The 22,779-nt window shown below is 37.5% G+C and overlaps 2 protein-coding genes across 19 annotated transcripts in view; both read left to right on the forward strand.

Moving 5' to 3' along the window:
• The first annotated feature begins 625 nt into the window (after positions 1–625).
• LOC104087947 (zinc finger protein CONSTANS-LIKE 16-like) lies at positions 626–7,408 on the forward strand. Its single transcript, XM_009592544.4, has 4 exons — positions 626–1,157; positions 1,403–1,730; positions 4,044–4,277; positions 7,178–7,408. The coding sequence occupies exons 1-4, from the start codon at positions 766–768 to the stop codon at positions 7,199–7,201; spliced, it is 978 nt and encodes a 325-aa protein (XP_009590839.1). The 5' UTR covers positions 626–765; the 3' UTR covers positions 7,202–7,408.
• Positions 7,409–9,341: 1,933 nt separating this feature from the next.
• Positions 9,342–22,779, forward strand: part of LOC117274577 (uncharacterized) — a 43,245-nt gene continuing 29,807 nt past the window's right edge. For 7 of the 18 annotated variants that reach the window (XR_011414120.1, XM_070195879.1, XM_070195882.1 and 4 more), the window contains exons 1-4: positions 9,342–9,529; positions 9,611–9,659; positions 9,809–9,964; positions 12,092–12,159. The gene's annotated coding sequence lies outside the window, so the exon portion shown is untranslated. The other 11 variants (XM_070195884.1, XM_070195886.1, XM_070195887.1 and 8 more) reach the window with 9 other exon arrangements.

Genomic DNA, 22,779 nt, shown 5'->3' on the forward strand with positions numbered 1-22,779 from the left:
CCTTATTGGCCTGGAGTTTGACTGGATATGCCATGTCACTTGACACATGGCATGAGTCTGGACCTTAAGATGAAATGGACATTAGGCTTAAAAATATTAAAATTGACTTATTTAATTTGTAAAGTCCAAATTAATTATTCGCCCCAAAGTAATTTAGAATTTAATCCAAATTTTGTATGGACTAAATTTAATAATTTTTACTTGTTTACAGGGGTATTATCACTTTTAGCCCGCGCCAGAAATTATTTTGGTAGCCGAAAAAGTGTATAAAATTTGTATATAACATACATAATGTATATATATACAACAAATATATAAATTTTATATATTTTTTTTACTGTTATTTTTATAGCGGCTATAAGTGTCATTTTTCCTTAAAAATTCCATATTCTGAAGTTGTGCAACCACTGAGCATTGAGTTAGGTGTGATATTAAAACCAAACACGGGAATAGTCTTACACTCTTACTAGACTCTGTTACTCCCATCCTTTGCACCAAAAAATCTAAGGCAGCACTAACGTAATCCAGATAACAACACAATCTCCATTTTTGTCCAATAACCAACCTCCACGTGTTAAAAAGCGCAGCTACATCAGCACGCCATGATATCAACACTGACCTTTCTGTGCTCCGTTCAATCACCAAAAGCATCATCAAAGATTCAAGTCTTCCCCACAAAAACTACACTTTTTCTCAACTTTTCCAATCACTCTTTTTTGTCACTTATTTTATTGAGCCGCAGTGTAAAAACCAAGAGATCTGAGTATGTCCATGGGCAAGAAAAATCGTAAATCCAAAACCAAAAACAAGCGGAGAAAACCTAAGTTTCTAAGTCTTAGTCTTCAGCTTTCTAATAAAAAATCTCAACCGTCAGATCATCATATGCCGGTATCATCCACCGCTAGCACCCATGATCATCAAAATTCTTCTCAACAGCTCAATCTCTTTCCTCTACACCCAGAAAATTTAGTCGACGACAAAGACAGTGGCCACGATGAGAACGTGGCCCTGTTTTTTTCCGGCGCTGAAAACAGCGCCACTACTCTTACCGAACTTCTCACTTCTTCTAAGGATGAAATTGATAGCAACCAAAGTGGTCCAAATTACATGACGGTTTCATCATCGGAAGCAAGACTAAAGTATGCCGACACTTACAGGTAAAGGTGATAAATAGGCGAGTTGAGTTGAACTTGGATTTGGATGAGTCTAATCAGGGGCGAAGCCACCTTTCGCAAAGGCCCTTTTTCGAAATATTATATTTCATACGTATATAACATTTATTGAACACCAGATTTCTTTACTTCTTTCAATTCTGAATACCCTAAGTGAATTTTCTGGCTTCGCCGTTGAGTCTAATGATTGTCATGATCCATACTGTCTAAAGTTTGAGTGTGTGTTACAGGGGACAAGAAGGTGAGCTAGTACGGACAGCTCTGAGGAACAAAGAGAGGGAACACAAGGAAGAAGAGAAGTGGGTTGTTTATTCGGACGTTGTTGATCTTGACCAACATAGTGAGACAACGAGGAAGGAGGAGGAAGTAAGCAGTTGTTCAATTGATCGTCCGAGGAAGAGAAATCAACAGCAGCAGTTGTCACTAAAGCTTGATTATGAGGAAATATTGAATGCTTGGTCAGATAAGGGTTCGCTTTATCTTCAGGCAGAATCTCCGCAGATCGTTCCCGATATCCATGACGATTTTCTCAATTATGAAACATCTTTTTCATCCCACGTGAGATTTTCTAACCTTTTTTTAATCAATTAAGGTTTAAGTTTATGACTAAGGCTTGCTATATCGCTGTTAGTTGTCACTTGTCATTTTGTTGAAATTAGGACCAAGGAAGAAAGTGCAATCTCTTAGAACCAAATATAGTGTAAAGTAGTCGCATTAGTATTTAACATTTTTTAATAATTGTAAAGTAGTACTATTTGACATAAATCTATTAAAAACAAAATATTTGAACATGAGCAGCGATTGGTAATATGGTAATTGGAAATGCTTTAGATTGAAAAGGTAGTTGAAGCAACTTGAATTTCGCAAAAGATATTAAATAAATAGCTGAAATTTTGGTCAGCGGTATAAGATAGGGCATTACCTCGAGGCAGTTTCAGCTTTAGATAGGAGTTTCTCTTTCTTCTGCCGTCTGAGACTGCCTAGACACTGTAATTTTCATTTTTCATTCTTTTACTACTGTAGTTTTCGTTGGGTGAAACTATTTCCAATTTTTTTTTTTAAACCTTTGTTTTTGGCATCAAATAGTCACAAGGAGTCCTCTAGAGTAAATGCCCAAAATCCAAATATAATAGTAGTGACTTGGTAAATTTTAGGTGAATAAACGACCTCTTGCATAAATATAAGGTAAGATTGTGTACGATAAACCCTTGTGGTCCGATCCTTTCTTAGACCCCGTGAATAGCGGGAGCTTAGTGCACCCGGCTGCTCTTTTTTAGTGGATTGATGCATTTTTAATGTTGAAACCGTGTATAGTACTGAGTACTTGATTGGCCTGAGTTTTGGGGGCCCTGTGAATTTCGCTTTTACTTAATTTGCTGAAGCTTTTCGTGTCCTTATTCGTTTGCAAGCTGTAGGTTAGGAATCCACAAACAGTTCAGAAAGTAACTGCACCTCTCCATAAACACATAAGAAAAACATGTGAAGTTTGGTCTACAACTCTATAACTGACGGATCTGTCCAAGCCTGCCAACTTAGTCTATTCACGGGATACCGCTACCTATCACCAACATAAGTATTGGATAACTCTTATCAACTAAAGCTGAGTCAATCGGACTAGATCACCTAGTGTTTTTTGACTTCAATGAAATTTCCACCTAAGAGATAAGGTGGTTCTTCTTCCACTTCATTAACAATACTATAATTGTCTTTTTGGATGACGATAATTTACTTTATCCGTATATTATAGTTCACATTCGCATTTCTTTATGGTCATAACTGTCTTTTGGGAGGACGATAAATTAATGTAAATGCGAATTATAATAGTCGGACAAAATAATGCATAAAAGTATGAATGTCATTAAATTATTCTCTTGTGATGGAGAAGTGTCATTAAATTATAAGTTGATTATAGTCTGGTGTTTGGTTAATTATACTAAAATATAGGACATACAGACTTCAATTTAATTTATGTTTGATTCTTGTGATTAACTTTTGTTTTCGACATTAGCTAGCTAGCTTTGGACTAGTGTTCTTCATAATATAAGTGAAGACTACCTTTGTATTTGAGGGCTTCATAGTTCATATGGTGGATCAACTATCTACTTACATTGCTCTAACAAAAGAGATTTATAGCTTGGCCAGGTTTCAAAAATCAGCTTATTTTGAAAAGTGTTTTTAGTGAGAAATATTTTGTAATTGGCTAATTAATTTGAAAATCACTTTTGAGCAGCAATTAGTGTTTTGTCAAACTTTTAAAAAGTGTTTCTAAATATATTTTTCTCAGAAGTGCTTTTTGGATAAAAGCTACTTTTTTCGTTTATCCAAAATTGAATATAAAAGTACCGAAGCACTTTTTCAACTTTGAATATAAAAGTACTTTTAAAAAAAAAAAAATGCTTTTAGATTTAGATATGCTTGGCCAAAAAAGGCTATTAAAAAGAAACCTAGGCTTTAAGGAGCGGCTGGAAGTTGGGACACCTTATAGAGCATCTACGTTTTCTCTCTGTTCAAGAGTTTGGTATCGACATGTTAACAATATGAACTCGTTATTCTAGCAACCAAATGCTTGAGGTATTATGTTGACCTTTCTTTTGAAACGTTTAAAATGTTAGCCTATTTCCCGCAAATTAGGCAGACCGAAGCAGATGTTATGTTATATGTACGCGTGCGTGTGTTCAACATCAAGCATTTGGTGATATAACTTTTCCTCGAGTTCATTTCCGATAATTGTTACAATTTTAGTAAATTTTTATACATAAATTTATGCTTCACGTCAAAATTATTGAGATTCAGATGAACTCAGTGTCGCAACGCTACATCCACCTCTGCTGATGGGGCATGTTGTTTTCATTCTTGATGTGAATTGTGTAGGGACTAATGGGTGGCTGGGATAGCAGTGCAGTTCTATATAGAGTGCCAGAAGTTATGGCAAGTGAACAAAGTGCAAGTAGAACCACAGAAAGTTTACAAGAGGAAGAGTTGAAGGTTGGACGAAGAGAGGCCAGTGTATTAAGGTACAAAGAAAAGAGACAGAAGAGGCTCTTCTCTAAAAAAATCCGCTATCAAGTTCGGAAGCTCAACGCTGAAAAGCGCCCTCGCGTTAAGGTACTGTATAATGAGTAACATTTTACTTGATTACTCCTTATGCCATCAAAAACATGTCCTAATTAGTTTGAAATTGATGCATAAATAATACTACATAATTTGGTAATATGTAAAGGACATAGGTTCAAATTTGTTCATGCACTGTATGAAGTTGTTCAATTTTGTGTTCTGTTAAACTATTGGTCCATTCATTGACTTGCGGTTAGCAAACTGTCTAGTATTTGCCCATTGAACATTAACGGAGCTCTAACATAAAATATGGGGTGTTCACGTGTCCAAGTTATCTGAGAAAAATGCCACGCCCTTAGTCGTTAACTAAGTACACATGTAGTACTTGACAGTTCGCTCACGATCTTACATAACTTGCTCACGTTCTTGCTATACCAAGTCAGCCTTACTACACTCAAGAACGCTAAAAGAATGTTAGAACACGAGAGAATTGCCAAAGAAAGCTTTTTATTGTAGAGAACTTGATTGTTTTGCTTGGTGAATTACAAATAAATGGTCCCCTTTATATACTAGTCTCCTAGGGGCTAGTGAGTAAATAATAATTATTACACAAGTCTCTTATTATTTACAAGTAAGACCCTTCTCTAGAATTCTCTACATAACTAGAATCTTCTAAGGGCTTTTCTAGCAAATCCATAGGGTTCTAGGGTCTTCCTAGGGAAACCTCTATATTTCTCTAGAACATTTCTACAACTTCTAGTCTCTTTCCTATGTAAGCTTTCCATATGACAAAAATATACGCCAAGTGGCACCTATGTGGCATGGTGATGTGGCGGATCATGACACTCTCCCCCACCCAATTTTGTGCCGCCCTCGGCACAAAGTATCGACTCGTACGTGCGCACCTCGCCTTGGCGTCACCGGAGATCTTTGTCCTTAAGCCATGATGCCCTATGGAGCAGTTTCCTTCCCATGTCACAAGATAATGGTCACCTTTCTTCTTGCCCCGTTTGTACTTTGAACAACTAGCAATGATGGCCTCGATCCTCCGCCCATCGGATGCCTCTCCTTGCTCTTGACCTGAATCTCCCCATGACTCAACAAAGTCTAGAAGCTTCTCAAGTATCGGGTATATGCTTCCACTCCCTATTTGGCTGCCCTCCGTGGTCACAACCTTACTGGCAAACTTGACTCCTCTGTTTGATGCATCGTCCAAGTCTGATAGTGTGCCATCACTTTGTAACTTGCCATCCTCTTCAACTATGTCCGCCCAACTTTTCTTACTACCACCATGCTCCATTTTCATAGCGCCAAGATAGGCTTTGGAATCCTCTACTTTCGGCATAGATTCCAAGCGCATCCCTTAATGCATGCGGTTTCTCCTGTATCATCCTTATGTGCCTGAGCAAAGTTCCCGATCATTGTTGCAAGCTTCCCAACTCTAGGCATTCACTTGCCCGATGCGATCCTTTATAGAAGTATCACCGTCCCTTGGGCACGTACTCACTAACATTTTCCGGCCCCTTGCCGTTTCTCTTGGACCCATGTCCGTTATGGGATGGCCCCTAGCTATCGTCCTTGTATACCTCGGCTATGCCTTTTCCGTTGTCCTTGTCATGATCTCCCCCACCCCTCTTGGCGTTGCCTTCTTTGAACTTGGCAGGCTCCATCTTGAAGTTAATGAGCGACTCGGCTACCGCTATGGCCTCGTCCACGTTGGCTACTTGATGTCTTCTCAACTCCTGCTTTGCCCAATTTTGCAACCCATCCATGAAGTAGAAAAAGGAATCTTTCTCGGACAACGGTGTGATTTGCAACATTAAGGTAGTGAACTCACACACATACTCCCGAATTGTGGTCGTCTGTTGGAGCTCCCTTAGCTTCCGCCTAGCCTCGTACACCGCATTCATCGGGTAGAATTGCTTTTTCAACTCCTTCTTGAACTGCTCCCACATCTCAATCTTGCATAGCCCCTAACTTTGTCATCCTCCTTGACTACCTCAAAGTACTTGTCCATCCTCAAAGGTAAGTTTGCCACCTCGCGTGCATCCCGTGCACCGCCATATTGCTTTCGCTTAGGGACCTTCACGTTGGTCCCTTTTGCAAGCACCAAGCCCTTGGTAATTCCGACCTTGGTTCCCTACAAAGCATCCTTCTAGCAATCTTTTGAATTTTTTCTAACATTCCTTTAGTCATAACCTTTGCTCTAATACCACGTTGTCACGTCCTTAGTCGTTAACTAAGTACATGTGTTACACTTGACAACTCGCTCACGATCTTGCACAACTTGCTCACGTTCTTGCTATGCCAAGTCAGCCTTACTACACTCAAGATCGCTAAGGGAATGTTAGAACACGAGAGAATTTCCAAAGGAAGCTTTTTATTATAGAGAACTTGATTGTTTTGCTTGGTGAATTACAAATGAATGGTCCCCTTTATATGCTAGTCTCTTAGGGGCTAGTGAATAAATAATAATTATTACACAAGTCCCTTATTATTTACAAGTAAGACCCCTCTCTAGAATTCTCTATATAGCTAGAATCTTCCAAAGACTTTCCTAGCAAATCCATAGGGTTCTAGGGTCTTCCTAGGAAACTTCTATATTTCTCTAGAACTTTCCTAGAAGTTCTAGTCTCTTTCCTATGTAAGCTTTTCATATGACAAAAATATACGCCAAGTGGCACCTACATGGCATGATGATGTGACGGGTCATGACAAAAAGGTCTAATTTTATCCCTTTAACTTCAAATTACTATCGGACTGGATATCAAAAGTTGTTATCAGCATGGTAAAATTAGACCAGAAGTTTAATATTGGGCGAGTGCTCAATTTCGAATAGTACATGAGCAAACTTGGCACTTTTCCCCTATGTAATTGTGAATATCATGGTCTTTACATAAGATCATATTCTAATGTTGCCTTTAACTCTTTTGCGTTTCGTTTATTTGCAGGGGCGATTTGTTAAGAGGGATTGAAGCGTGTTTTGCCTCATTTTGAAGTTAGTGTGTTATTAATGGAAAGCGGGATGCTTTGTAGTCTTCATATATCTGGATATTGTAAATGAACTCACTCTTAAAAAGGAGAAGTATGACGAAAAGCAACTCTTATCAATCAATGAATAAAATTGCAAGTCAGGGCACATAAATGAGCAAATGCAGATATGAACGTTCATTTTGTTCAGATATTTACTGTTAACTTTCTTCAATTGTTCAAATAGAGTCTTGGTTCCAAGTATAGGGAGAAAAGGAGACCAGTGAATCAATTGGTTCAGCTCTGAAAATTGAGCGAGGAGAATTTGTCAACTTGGTCACCCATATCAAAGTAAAAGAGCCAAAAGTCCTTGATCGTGTTGTCACTAACACTGAAATTAATGGATGTAAAGATAAATAAAGTGAAAATGGTGTGCTCATTGTGACAGTTTCTAAAGAGGAGGTGAAGAATTCCAAAATAACCGAGATTGAAGAAAAATAGGAGACTTATAGGGTATATTTGGTAGGAAGGAAAATATTTTCTACCAAAAATAAAGTCATTTTAAGTTGTAATACTCAATTAATAAGTGCTCTATAAATTGTGTTTAAACTTCGTAACGTTGTACAATGTGAATGCCGTTTCATATTTTCTCTATAACTTTCCTTGTGATTAGTAAGTGAACATTGGCGTATCCATGCTTTCTAATAGATGTTTGCAGAATAAATAAATAAATAAGGAATATGTCTAATAGTAAAAATAATAAATTAACAATCTCAAGAGGAACCGTTTTAAATTCTCTCTATGTATACGATCAACTTGGTATCTGAATCCATTCTATTTTGGAGAATTTGCACAAATATACAACCCAACACAATACATCGCACTAACGTAGCCATATTTTGCAGTGGACACTGCATAGTCTATATTATTTTTGCAATAATATTTATACACTCTTATACATTGTTATACAATATTTATATGCCAATATAAGCATGTATCTAAGAATCTTGTATAAGAATGTAAAATAATGTATAAACATGTATCAATCTTGTACATAAAATTTTATAACAATGTATAAAATATATAAAGATGACTCAATCTTAAGCTTTCATCCTGCCAAAAGCAAGGAATATTACAATTTATATGACAAGAACAAAAACACTATTTCTATAGGAGATTGCTAGTCCCTTCGGGGACATCCAATAAATAAGGAGAGATTACTAGAATTCTACGTTAGTTTTCCTCAAAAAAGAAATTCTACTACAAGATCCAAGAAAGTAAAAAAATTAAGTTGATTAATCACAAAAACACAAAGAAAAAGATATCACCTTTCTTGAAATATATAGAGTCAGAAAACTAAGAAAATTTTGGCTTCAGAAAGTTTGATTCTTAAGTGTTTCATTTAAGCGAGCAATTCAAAAATTGTCATTGCTTGAGGAGGTCAGACTGTTTGAGTAACACGATACACCAAGTACTCTCTTTGAAAGTCTTGGCCTCCACTACCTAAACTTAGTGGGGAATGTTGGGGAAGATAAGCAATTAAGATAAACGAGAATCTTAATATTGATGTATTAAGGATATCAAAAGTAATTCATGAAAAAGTTAACATTTTAAAATAAATTGTATTTATGTAATTTATTGAAAGTAGTTGTATTTATTTTAAATCTATATTTACTTAAAAGGAAGAAAGTCAGCCCTGAGATTTTGCCAAGTATCATGTGGGTAAAATGCCATGTAGCAATTTAGGACAAATTAATTAATATAGTTAAAATTAGTCTCTTTCAAAATTTTGAATTTGAAAACAATTAAATAGGTATATTATTTTTTAAATATTCAGTAGTTTCCACTGTTTTTAAAATTCAGTAGTTTTCTACTGTTTTTAAAATACTGTATTTTTTTTTATAAGAAAGAGGAATTGGGACTTCGGCACTTCAATCCCACGCCATTAGTTAGTTTAGGTCAAATTAGTTTCTTTTTTAAAATTTTGAATTTAAAAATAATTAAATATGTATATTATATTTTATTAAAGAACCAGTACTTTCTACTATTTTTTAAAAATTGTATTTTCTATAAGAAAAGAGGAATTGGGAATTCGACAATTTAGTCCCACGCCCTTCCTTCGCCTATTTGCCCTACAAATAATCCTACAAATTTGGCTTCAATTCCACGATCTCTCACCACTATTTTTACTCCTCACCCACGAATTCTTCTGTCCTAGATTCTCAGTAATATGATTTTACAGTTTTCTCAAATTAGTTTTCTACTTTTACAATATATACTTCTATTCTTTCTCCCTCGTGTGCATATCAAACAATAATTCTGGACTATAAGAGGTGATTGGTATAATTTGTATTTCATGAACAATCTTTATTCCTGTTGAGATTGTATTTCTGAAACAGATTATTTCTGTGAAGTTTGTTGACGGCATAACTTCTATGGCAACTGTTGTTTACCAATCTTAAGGTTATACCACGGATTCTTGCTGATGACTTTTTGGAGAATCATCAGCAATAAGTCAATTATTTCACATGATCTCTTGATTCATATGTGTTTCTATAAGCATTTTGTTGGAGTTTCTACTTATATTTATAAATACCTCTGTCTATTTTCAGGACTTAATGGCGGCTGAAATAAATTTCGTTAGCGAAATTAACAGCAAGTCAATGAATTGAAAATTAAAGGTTCGTGTTATCAGACTTTGAAAAAATTCAGATCGCGACAGACCTGATACCCCTTTTTCTATTGAGATTATTGTTATGGATGAAAAGGTATTGTTTTAAATTTTACGATTACTTTCTATCTTGCATTGTTTACATATGCGTAAGTATATTATAATCATATACAAAATAACTTAGTCATTTTAACTAGTTGATAATTTTTTTAGGGCGACCGCATTCACGTAAGTATTGGCAGGTCTTTTATCCAAAGGTTCAAACAACAAATTAAGGAAATGGGTTTGTACATCATGAATAATTTCGTAGTTTATCCAAATAATATGAAACTGAAGACCAAAGACCATAAGTTTAAGCTGATGTTCATACATAAGACCACTGTTGAGGATATACATGATCCACATTTCAACATGTGTATCTTCAAATTTAGAACATGTGAGCAACTGTCAAATCCCCAAAAATTTAATAATACTGAGCTATTCGGTAATTAAATTTCTCTCATTTTTTCTAGTTTTAGTTTACTTTTCCTTATTTGTTATCTATCTTATGAGTGCTAAGTGAGAAGTAAATCAATACTAATTACAGTACATAAGATTAAAACTTAAGTTTTAGATTAAAGCTGAATTTGTTTACATTGAGATATAAGATTATGAGTAAGTTCTATGTGAAACAAAACCTTCTGATTAATCTCTGTTTCCGTGGCATCAAAATGTGTTCAAACAAAATATTCAGGGCGATGTTCTCTTCACATGGAATTCCACTTCTTTATCTCTCACTAATTTATTTGAAGAGAATTAACAACTATGTAACTTAACTAGCATCCTTTCTGACAAGTAAACTAACAGTTTGGTTCACCTAAGGATGGCGCCATGTGATGATCCAAAAGGTCATTTTTAAATTTAATAATTAATTATGTACTCTAATACCTTAAAAAGCACTATTTATTATTCATCGACTCGCATGCGCAGTCCGTATAATTTTCCGGAATGTGTTTATATGAAAAATTGATTAAAATGTGAAATAGAGCTTTAAAATTCAACTGAGTTGACTTTGGTCAACATTTTGAGCAAACGAATTCGGATCAATATTTTAACGGTTCCGATAGGTCCGTATCTTGATTTGAGACTTGGGCATATGCCCGAAATTTAATTTGGAGGTCCCTAACTCAAGTTATGGCCATTTAACGGAAACTAGAAATTTAAAGGCTAAAGATTTTCAAAGTTGACCACGGATTTGACTTTTTGATATCGGGGTCGGAATCCGATTCCGAAAATTAAAATAGCTCTGTTATGTCATTTATGATTTGTGTACCAAACTTGAAGTCATTCCGGATTCATTTAACATGTTTCGGCACAAGTTTTGTAAATGGAAAAGTTTGAAACTCTTAAGTCTGAATCAAGGCGTGAATTATAATTTCGATGTTATTTGATATGATTTGAGACCCCGAGTAAGTCTGTATTATATTACAGGACTGGCTGGTATAATTGAACGGGATCCCGAGTGGCTAGGTGAGCTTTGGGGTGAGTTTTGAGCGAGTCCAGGCGTTTCGGCACTCTAGTATTGTTCTGGAACTTTAGGAAAAGTGCGGACCGCAAAGAAAAAGTGCTGACCACACAATTTTGAGTGCGGCCGCACTTTAAAGAAAAAGTGCGGACTACGGAGGACAAGTGTGGAACGCACAATTTTGTGTGCGGCCGCACTTCAGGGGTTCTGCAAGTTCGATGGTCCAACTTCTGAGGCTTATATCTTTTAATCCACAACGAATTTAGAGATGATTTAAAAATAAAAATTGTATCCCTTTGAATCTAGTTTCCAAAAAAGTATAGTATTAATCATTTGAATATTTGTACAGAAAATTATGAGCATTTTACTTAACCTGGTAAGCTGTCACAATGAAGTGCGGCCGCACAATTGCGGCAGCAGAACTTGAAAATGTGCGGCAGCACTTGAAAATGTGCGGACCGCACATTGGGAAATCAGAATTGTGTACTATATAACAGAGGGTTTGGGTATTATTTCATATTTTGGACTTTGGGAGCTCGGTTTGTGACGATGTTTCGTGGGTTTTCAAGAAATTCATTAGGGTAAGTGTTCCTTATCCTATATTGATTATATTCCGTGATTCCATACTCATTTACATAATGAATCTATGAATTTATGGAAGACAAATCAGAGTACATGGGGTCGGTTGTACTCATACTACACTCTACACTTCTTATGCAGATTTTGGAGTTAGTCCAGCAGCGTACTGTAGGATTGCTCGGATTTCAGCTACCCAGAGGAGACTTGAGGTATAACTGCACAGTGTTCGCAGTTCTGAAGTCCCCTTATACTTTATTTTAGCTGTGTGTTTTCTTTCAGACATCTGTATTTTATTTAGACCCTTATTTGTATTATTCTAGAAGCTCGTGCACTTGTGACTTCAGTTCTGAAATGTTATTTAGACATCGCGATTATTATGGATTATTCACTTTATTTCAGACTTTATTTCCGCATTTATTTTTTTGTTATTAATTAATTTAAAATTATGTTAAAATAGCTAATTACATTCTAACGTTGGCTTGCCTAGCAAGTGAAATGTTAGGCGCCATCACGGTCCCGAAGGTGGGAATTTTGGATCGTGATAGTTGGTATCAGAGTACTAGGTTACATAAGTCTCACGAGTCACGAGCAAACTTAGTAGAGTCTAAAGGATCGGTACGGAGACGTATGTACTTATATTTTAGAGGCTATAAAGTTTAGGAATAATATCACTTCTTTCTTAATCTGTCGTGCGATCTTATTCTATCATCGATAATTGAACCATTCTATTCTTATTCTCTCGTAGATGGCGGGCACACGTAACACATCTACCGACGGACGGGGATCAGATCCCCCAGTGAAAACTATGGCCAAGGGTAAAGGTCGAGGTCGAGGTCGTGCTAGAGGCAGAGGCAGGGGTAGAGCTTAGTCTAGAGCTCAAGCAGTAGCACCTGTTGTAGAACCTCAGGTGGATCTTCAGGAAGAGGTTCCTGTTCAGACTGTACTAGTTGGACCAGTTCAGATCCCAGAAGGATTCATAGCTACTCCAATACTTCAGGACCTAGTCCGTTTGGTGAGCCTTATGGAGGGCGTGGCCCAGAATGGTACATTTCCAGTGGCACCAGCCGTCTCACAGGCTGGGGGGGAGCACAAACTCCCACTACTCCCGCTCCAGAGCAGATGGCTTGCCAGTAACAGGCTCCAGCAGCCCCGCCAATTGGGGTAGTTCAGTCAGTTGTTGCGACACAGGACGGTGATAGGCCCGCCATGTATTCTAAGACCTTATTGAGACTAAATAAGTTTACTAAGTTCTTTCTAGTTCACTTCAGTGGTACACCTTCTAAGGACCCAACGGATTATCTTGACCGCTGTCATGAGGTATTGCAGAACATGGGTATAGTTGAGACCAATGGGGTCGATTTTGCTGTATTTCAAATGACGGGTTTCGCCAAGAAGTGGTGGAGAGATTATACGCTGACCAAACCAGTCAGATTGCTTACATTGACCTGGAAGCAATTCTCATGACTATTACTCAGTACGATACTCGTTTTGTGGATTTAGCCTGTCATGCTCTCCTTTTACTACCTACAGAGGGAGAGAGAGTGAGGAGGTTTATTGAGGGACTCACTCACCCTATCAGGCTTCAGATGGCCAAGGAAACCAAAAATGAGATTTCCTTTCAGGCGGCTGCTAATGTCGCGAGGAGGATCGAGATGGTTCTTGCACAGGAGAGAGGGCAGGGGTCTGATAAGAGGCTTCGTCAGTTCGGTGGGTTCAGTGGTGCCTCATCTGAAGGCAGGGGTAATTTTGGTAGGGTTCATCCTCCCAGGCCGTTTCATTCAGCACTTCAGGCTTCTTACGATCCTATTATGCCTTACTCTGGGTAGCCAGTGTTTAGTGCACATTCAGCTCATATCAGTGCACCACCACTCTAGAGTCACTACAACGGTTATCCGGCCCGTTCGGGTCAGCTTCAGCTTCAGCATCCACGGCAGCAGGATGTGTGTTATGAGTGTGGGAACATTGATCACATCAGGAGGTATTACCTTAGGTTGTCGAGTAATAGATCTCGGCAGGATTCTCGTGTCATCATACAGGCACCGGTTGCTTCACCGCCTGCTCAGCCACCTAGAGATAGGGGTCAGGCAGCTAGAGGTGGAGGTCAGGCCATTAGAGGTGGAGATCAGGCCGTTAGAGGTAGAGGCCAGCCAGTTAGAGGCCATCCCAGAGACGCAGTTCAGAGTGGTGGGGCCCAACCCTAATTTTATGCTTTTCCAGTTAGGCTTGAGGCCGAGTCATCCGATGTTGTGATCACAGGTGTTGTTCCAGTTTTCCATAGAGACGCTTCAGCTCTATTTGATCCAGGATCTACTTATTCCTATGTGTCCTCCTATTTTGCTTCATATTTGGTTGTGCCTAGTTGAAGTTTTATACGTCAATGCCATACAAGAGGGGATGATTTTTGTGGTGTCTGATTTTCGCGTGTATTGACTACTGAAGGACCTGATTCTTCTAAGTATTCATTAACCTACTGTTGCTGAAATAGTAAATGCGGAAAGTAAAGAACACAAGTATTTTTACGTGGAAAACACCTGGCTCAAAAGATGAAAAACCCACGACCTACTACTCAGTAGGATTTTCTCCAACACTTCACTAAATCAATGAGCCAAAACAGCATTTACAAAACTCTTTGTAACCTAAGGATTAACTCTAATTCCCGTTGTGGCAACTAACCTCTAATTGTTGCGACAACTTCAAGTTAACTCTAACTTGAATACTCAGAGTACATATTACAATTGCCTCTAGATAAAGCTGAAAGGTACAAATTGAAAACCACTAACTACAATTGAACTAGAATAAAAGACAGACACTTGGAACTGGTTCTTCTATCTGGTTCATGTAGCTTCAGGTTCGCACACTTGAATCACACAAGAATTGTTTGCAAAATGCCTTGCTATTTTGCTCTCAACTCACGTTTAACTTCTGCTTTTGTGTGTCACCGTAGAATGAGAAAATCTTGCAATATATAGAGTTATTAAAATGGAAAATAACTAGAGTTCTAATCCTATTCTTCCTCGGTGGAAGAGTTCTAGTTATCCTTAACTTCTAACCCCTCCCTTATCTTGGATAGTGTTCTCTTTGAGTAAGGAGTCCTTCTCTTTATCAAGTATGCAACCTTTTCGATCAGGAGATATCAGATATAACAAGTTAAGCTTATCTCCTTCACGTGCATTCCTCATGCTCGAATCTGCTCGTGTCTGTGTACGCAGGGGATGAACCTGGTTCATTCCTAAGCTTTCTTTATCAATCTTCAAAACAAAACTTCACTTGGCCCAACAAATTCCCCCTTTTTGATGATGACAAACTCTGTGCTTTTCATAAGCTTAGGCCCTGTTTTGACTTAGCTCAACATCAACACAATGTTAGAACATTTTACCTTTTTATCACTTATCATCAAGGACCAAGTTCATTAGGTTATAAACATCACTTTTCAATGTATAAAGCGCAACATTTTCCCCCTTTTGGCATCATCGAAAAGGTACATAAATATGTAAGATAACCAGATTTTAAAACTTATTTATGGCCACTGGGCTACTTCAAATGCAATTATGGGTTAATCATCATATATCATGCTAAGGATATTAACCATCAAAGAAATATAAACAAACAATTAGAGCAAAAAGACAATGAATTTCATTGATGATTGATAAGATCCTACCATAAAGCATAAGAAGAAATAAAAACACTGGAAACATGAGCAAAAGCAACACAAAAATTCCGAACTGGGTCACTGGTTGATCTACACTAGGATAGGAGGTTTAAGGCTGGGAAGGACCATGTGCTTGGTTTTTGGCTTGGAGTAATTTCAGCATATCCTGAAGAATGCCATCATTCTTTTCCTTTTCTTTTGATAGCTCAGTTCTGAGAGCATCTCTATCAGTCTCCACCTCTGCCAACCTCTTCTTCAACTTATCAATCTCAGCATCCTTAGCCCCACTTTCTTGCACCAAGGCTCTTACCTTGCTATTCACTGGTACCTTCTTGGATGAACCAGGATCTTTTAGGAGTGGTGTGGACTTCATAGTCACAAGCAATCAAAGTATTTGCTCCAAAATGATCCTTGCTTATACCAACCTCCCACTTCTTCATAGGTATCTTGAAATGTGCAAGCACAACTGTGAGAATGAAGCCATAAAGTATGGCATGAGTCTTGGTGCCATTTAGAACCCTATCAAGAAGTTGTATTATAAACCCAAGACAATTAATCTGCCTTCCACTGTCCAAACACTCCATGAGGACCAAGTCCATGAATGTTGTAATGTGCCTCCTTTCCTGCCTTGGCAGAACACACTTGTTGACAAATTCAAATAGCACTTTGTGGGGTGGCTTCATCTCACTTTTATAGACAGCCTTGGGCTCAATTTCCTCCTCATTGTCACTGAATATTCTGGTAATGGCAAGGGCAGTAGGAAGATTTTCTAGGCTTGGCCACTTGAGCTTCTTATAATCATTGTACCCCTCAGCAGGTACACCCAGAATCTCTCCCAACTCCTTCACATCAAAGGTGACTTTCACTCCTTTCACCATATTGGTAACCCCTCCATCTTTTACCTCACCATTGGCCATAAACTCCACAATTTCATTCCTGGCCAGCCTGCCATCCAACTGAGGGACCATGTCCTTCCATCCCTACAAATGAAGAATGAGCCACTCTTTTACCCTTTCCCTTCACAGCACTTCGAATACCCTTGCTCTCTTTTTCTTTTCCTTTTTCATTTTTATCACCAACTCTTCCAGATTTAGTAATTTTAACGCCTGTCATAGACCCTACTGGTACAAACCTATTCTCCAAATTTATAGCAACTTCAGAAATTATTTCAGGAGTAACTATAGGGCCAAAAGATACCTGTTCAGTATCAAAAGAAACCGTTTCTTCCCCATCAGTAGCATATTTGAATGATTCATCAGATTTTTGGGGTTCTTATTCCCTACCCGCTTTTAATTTTTCATTTATTTTCTTGATTTGTTCTCTCCCCATAGTAACCTTGAGAGCAAGTATCTTTACTATTTTCTTAGAGGCTGGGGTGGTAAAAGAGGTGATAGTGGGTGTGGAAGTGGTTTCTTGTAGTGGTGATGAAGGATTCTCACGAGTGTTTTCCATTTCTGTGCTTGGGTATGGAAGAAAAGAGAGTTGGATTATGTTTTGAAGATGAGGGAAGATGGAGAGTATTTTGACATCTTGAAAGAGATGAAGTGAAGAATACACTAAGCCTGATCAATTTAAAGAGAAGTGATTAATGGGGTAACGACATCTTTTCAGAAGTCTAATCAAACTTAATTTCAGTTTTGAAAAGACGTTGGAGTCTATCCCTAGAATCTAGGCAATTCAATTCGGTTAGGACTCTTTTGAACAGAACTGGTTCACTTGTAACGGATAAGTCCAAAAAATAAATTTGGGATTAAACGGGACTCTGTTTTTAATCTTGATCCAGATATAATTATTTCAAATAATGCAGAGTGTAGAAAACATACCGAGTGATCTTAATGAACAAGGTTCTTCACTGAAAGTTCTCTTGTGTAAGACTGATTATTTTCCAAAAAAATAAGGATAATATCATTAGATATCAGTGAGACATTTTAGCACATGGCACCAGAGTATACTAATAAAGGTATTAGATTGAGCAATATCTAATATGATTATTTACAAAATTCACAAATTATCTAACCAATCATTGAGTTAGAACTGGTTCCTCTTAGGTGATCTTAATCATCCCTAATTCTAACATGTTTCTTTCAAAGTAATTTCTACTTAGAGCTTTTGTGAAGATGTCAGTTATTTGCTTGTCAGTAGCACAAAATTTCACAGCGATCAAACCCTGTTCATAGTTGTCCCTCAAAAAGTGATGCCTAACATCTATGTGCTTAATTCTCTTGTGATGAACCGGGTTCTTGGTCATACTAATTGCACTAGTGTTATCACAAAAGATGGGGATACAACCAATATCAATTCCAAATTCCATTAATTATTATTTGATCTACAACAATTGAGCACAACATGAGGCGACAACAACTTACTCTGCTTCAGCAGTAGATAAGGCCACATAATTTTTAGTGGCCCAAGACACAATACGTGAGCCAAGAAAGAGTGTCATACCTGAGGTGTTCTTTCTATCCACAAGAAAACTTGCATAATCAGCATCAGCATATCCCACTAAATTGAAATTACTACCTTTTGGATACCATAGACAAAGGTCAGTGGTGCCTTTTAGGTATCTCAAGATTCTTTTGACAGCAGTCAAATGAGACTCCTTTGGATTCGCTTGAAATCTTACACAAAGGCCTACACTGAAAACAATGCCAGGTCTGCTAGCAGTGAGATACAATAATGAGCCAATCATTCCCCTATACAACTTCTGATCAACAGATGAACCAGGTTCATCTATATCCAATTTTGTAGTTGTTGCAATAAGAGTGTCAATTTATTTGGAATCTTCCATTTTAAATCTTTTAAGAAACTCTTTTACATACTTCTGCTGATGGATCATAGTTCCATTTGAATTTTGTTTAATTTGTAAACCTAAAAAGAAATTAAGCTCACCCATCATACTCATTTAAAATTCACTCCCAATTAGTTTAGCAAATTCTTTACTTAATTTATCAGTAGTTGCTCCATAAATTATATCATCAACATATATCTGATCTACCAAGAGATCTTTACCTTTTTCTTTCAAGAACAAAGTGTTGTCAATTTTACCTCTCTTGTAGTCATGCTCAAGCAAAATTTTTGATAGTCTTTCATACTATGCTCTTGGAGCCTGCTTGAGCCTATATAGTGCCTTGTCAAGCTTGTACACATGATCAGGAAATTCCTTGCTTTCAAAGCCCGGAGGTTGCTTAACAAACACTTCTTCTTTTAGATAGCAATTGAGGAAGGCACTCTTGACATCCATCTGGTGAAGAGTGAGTTCCATGTAAGCAGCAAAATCTATAAGGAGTCTTATTGCTTCCAACCTTGCAACTGGAGCAAAGGTTTCATCATAGTCTATGCCCTTCTCTTAGCTATATCCTTGAACCACCAATCTTGCCTTGTTCCTTGTAACTGTTCCATCTTCATCAAGTTTGTTTCTAAAGACCCATTTTGTGCCAATTACTGATCTGTCATTGGGTCTTGGTACCAGATTCCAAACTTGACTCCTTTTAAATTGGTTGAGTTTATCTTACATTACATTTACCCAGTATGCATCCTGCAAAGCCTCAACAACATCTTTAGGTTCAATAAGAGATAAGAAAGCATTAAAAGCACAAAGATTCTTTAATGAAGATCTGGTTTTGATTCCAAAGGTTGGATCAGTAATTATGTTCTCAATGGGATGAGAACTCTAATACTTGTAAGATTTTACAACCAGCTGGTTTCCCTTTGATGCTCCTTCAATGTTGTGTTGCTGAGGAACATGTTCATGTACAGGTTCTTTTGAGGTTTGAGGATCATTTCCTCTTTGTTTTATTCCCCCTTTCATGTTGCCCTGGGTGGAAGGACATGTTCCATCTCTTGTTCCTTCCTCTATTGCAACTTCAGTCTGGGCTATGGTTTCATTTAAGTTTCTTACCAGCCCAATTGCTTCATCATCATGTTCCTGTCTCTCAAAAAGAATGTTAGTTTCATCAAAAACCAAATGAACACTTTCTTCTACACACATATTTCTTTTTTATAGACCTTATAAGCTTTACTATGAGAAGAATATCCCGAGAATACTCCCTCATCACTTCTGGGATCAAACTTACCTAGGGAGTCTTTACCATTATTGTGCACAAAGCACTTGCATCCAAATGCCCTAAGGTGGGATATGTTTGGTTTTCTCCCTTTAAGTAACTCATAGGGAGTCTTCTATACAAGAGGTCTAGTCATGCATCTATTTATGATATAGCATGCAATGTTTACAGCTTCTGCCCAGAAGCTATGAGGCAGTTTACTAGAAAGAAGCATAGTCCTAACCATATCTTCAAGTGTCATATTCTTTCTTTCAACTACTCCATTTTGATGTGGAGTCCTAGGAGTAGAGAAATTATGATCTATGCCATGCTCATCACAAAATTCAGCAAATTTAGCATTCTCAAATTCGATGCCATAATCAGACCTGATTGATGCAAGTTGATTTCCTAGTTATTTCTGAGTTTTTTCTAACAAAAGAGGTAAACATGTCAAATGCTTCATCTTTAGATGTTAAAAACAATATCCAAGTAAACCTAGAATAATCATCAACAAGCACCATCACATATCTTTTACCACCTCTGCTTAATGTTCTCATTGGACCACAAAGATCCATATGGACCAGTTTTATCGTCCTGGTGGTGCTTACCATTTTCTTGCATGTAAAAGAGGATCTTACCTGCTTCCCCCTTGCACAAGCCTCACAAATTTTATCTTACTTGAACTTGATGTTAGGCAGCCCTATCACCAGGTAGGGTTGTGCATGGATCGGATCGAATTTAGCACATTTCGGATTCGGATTTTGGATTTCGGATTCTACAAAATACAGTCTGAATCTGATCCGAATTAATATTGGATCGGATCGGATTTTAAATTTCGGATCGAATAAATATTTCGGATTTCGGATCGGATTGTACGTATTATTAAGGCTATTGCTAATCTATTTGTCAAATGCATCTGGCTAATTCGTGTGGTAGAATCCATTACATAAACAAAACACAATCTTCATAGCAAAATATAATTAACTGAAACCCCAATTAACTGAAATTCCAAGTTCCAAGTTCCAACTTCTATGGCCATCCCACTCAATCGTGGCTCCTTTTCAAGTTCAGCAATACTGCATTTGACAAAAACACGAGGATTAGTACTCTTAATCCTACTGCATTTCAATAGCAATAGATAATTAGATATGCCCTACTGGACCTAACCGAATATGGGATATATAAATATCCCTCTTAGCCACTGAAAAGATTAGCAAGGAGACAAAGGGAGTCCCTTTAAACTAGTAAACAAAAAGAATGCTTTCCAGCAAGAAAATGCCAGGCATCATTCCTGCATATTTCCATTGGTGGATAAAGAGAGAGAGCGAGAGAACGAGAGAGAGAAGGAGTCCGTCTTACCTTTGCCCGGTCGCCGTCGATAATCAGAACACAGAGAAGAGAAGCGGAGGGAACAGACAGAGCAAGAGGGCATAAGTTTCTTTGAAGTGAACTTTGTTACGCAGAGGCAGACTGAAAGTGAAAATGAAATAAAGACCTAACCCTAAAATTAAAGTTTGGTATTTATACTTGCCTTTATAATTTTAGATTTCGGATCGGATCGGGTTATATTTATACTAATTCGAATCCGATCCGAATATTCGAAATTTTAATAATCATAATCCGAAATCCGATCCAAATATCCAAAATGCAAAATCCGAAATCTGAAATTGAGCGGATCGGTTCAGATTTTGGATATCCGATCCAAATGCACAACCCTATCGCCAGGTCCTTGGAGACTAATTTGTTGAGTTGACTCAGACTGGCATTTCCAAGTCTCTTGTGCCAAGGAGGGGATCATTATCCAACACACTTAAGTAAGTGAGTTTATTTTCTGAAAGTATGGACAGATCTACAACATATATATTGTTCACTCTTTTTCCCTGCAAAACAATCTTGTCAGTGGTAAGATTAGTCTCAAAGCATTTGGTATAGGTGAATGCTACCATGCTACCTCTATCACATAATTGTGATATACTTATTATACTGTACTTTAGTCCATCTATCAAGTAGACATTCTCAATAGAGTGAGAATCAGTCTTACTTACCTTTCCAACCCCAATGATCTCACTTTCTTCCCATTTTCAAAGGAGACATTTCCTCATTTGAGGTCCTCAAGTGAAAGGAACTGGTTTTGTTTCCTGTCATATGCTTTGAGCAGCCACTATCCATGTACCATATTTGACTGCTCCCCTTCACTTGGACCCGCAAAAAGAAATCAGGGGTTAGTCTTAGAAATCCAAACTAGTTTGGGTCCCTTTCTATTGGCAAAAGGATGAATTAAATTCTTTTTAGCCCAACTTGGTAGCCTAGTTTTCCCTTGAACAAACTCTTTGTTCTTTTGGCTTGCATTTTCTTTTGCAGTGCATTCACTTTTATAGAGACCTGTTTTACCACAGTGTGTGCAAATATTGTTCTCAGAAAGTTTGAGGTACTTGCTTTTAGGATTCCATTTAGGTGTCAGGCTCCCAAAGCCAAGTCCTCTTCTCTTGCTACTATGATGTTCCTGTAGCCATGAAAGTGCACCGGAGGACCTGTTCCATTTACAAGTTCTGTCTAGCTCATGCTTGACCTTGCTTAAATCCTCCTTTAGAATGTTTACTTGCTCATCCCTTTTATACAGCTCATCTTTCATTTTACCTACGTTTTCTTCTAGAGTGAGTTGTGTGTGATCAGCTATCCTTTTACCTGTTCCTAATTTTAGTTCTAGATTTTCATATCTAAGCTCTAGGACAGTTGAGTCAAGTGCATGAACCTGGTTCTTCAACACAACATTTTTTCTTTCAGTTTCACTAATCCTAAGTTTTAGGTTTTTGCACTTAGCCTTCAAAATCACACATTATTTAGACAGCTGTTCCTTTTCATTACTTACATCCTCAGATTCATCAATTAGTTCTATAAGCAACTCAGACAACCTTTCTTTAGACAATAACTTAGTTTTATCTTTGAGATGAATTACACTTACCTCAGTTTCTTCATCAGATTCTCCAATAGACATAAGTGCTTATTCATCCCCATCATCATCATCTGAGCTTTCATATGAGATTTCTCCCCAAGCAGCGACCATAGCCTTGGTTGATCCTTTGTTGTTGCTTTTCTTGGGTTGAACCTGTTCCTTCTTCCTGTTCCTTCGTTCAGCTCTT

Source organism: Nicotiana tomentosiformis, chromosome 2, assembly GCF_000390325.3.
Source record: "Nicotiana tomentosiformis chromosome 2, ASM39032v3, whole genome shotgun sequence".
In the NCBI taxonomy this organism is placed as follows: Eukaryota; Viridiplantae; Streptophyta; class Magnoliopsida; order Solanales; family Solanaceae; genus Nicotiana; species Nicotiana tomentosiformis.

Excerpts from the sequence above, each read along its gene's own strand:
- LOC104087947 (XM_009592544.4), top strand. The coding sequence starts at position 766 with ATGTCCATGGGCAAGAAAAATCGTAAATCCAAAACCAAAAACAAGCGG. Across the intron at positions 1,158-1,402 it reads AAGTATGCCGACACTTACAG|GGGACAAGAAGGTGAGCTAG; the intron begins GTAAAGGTGATA and ends TGTGTGTTACAG. Across the intron at positions 1,731-4,043 it reads AAACATCTTTTTCATCCCAC|GGACTAATGGGTGGCTGGGA; the intron begins GTGAGATTTTCT and ends TGAATTGTGTAG.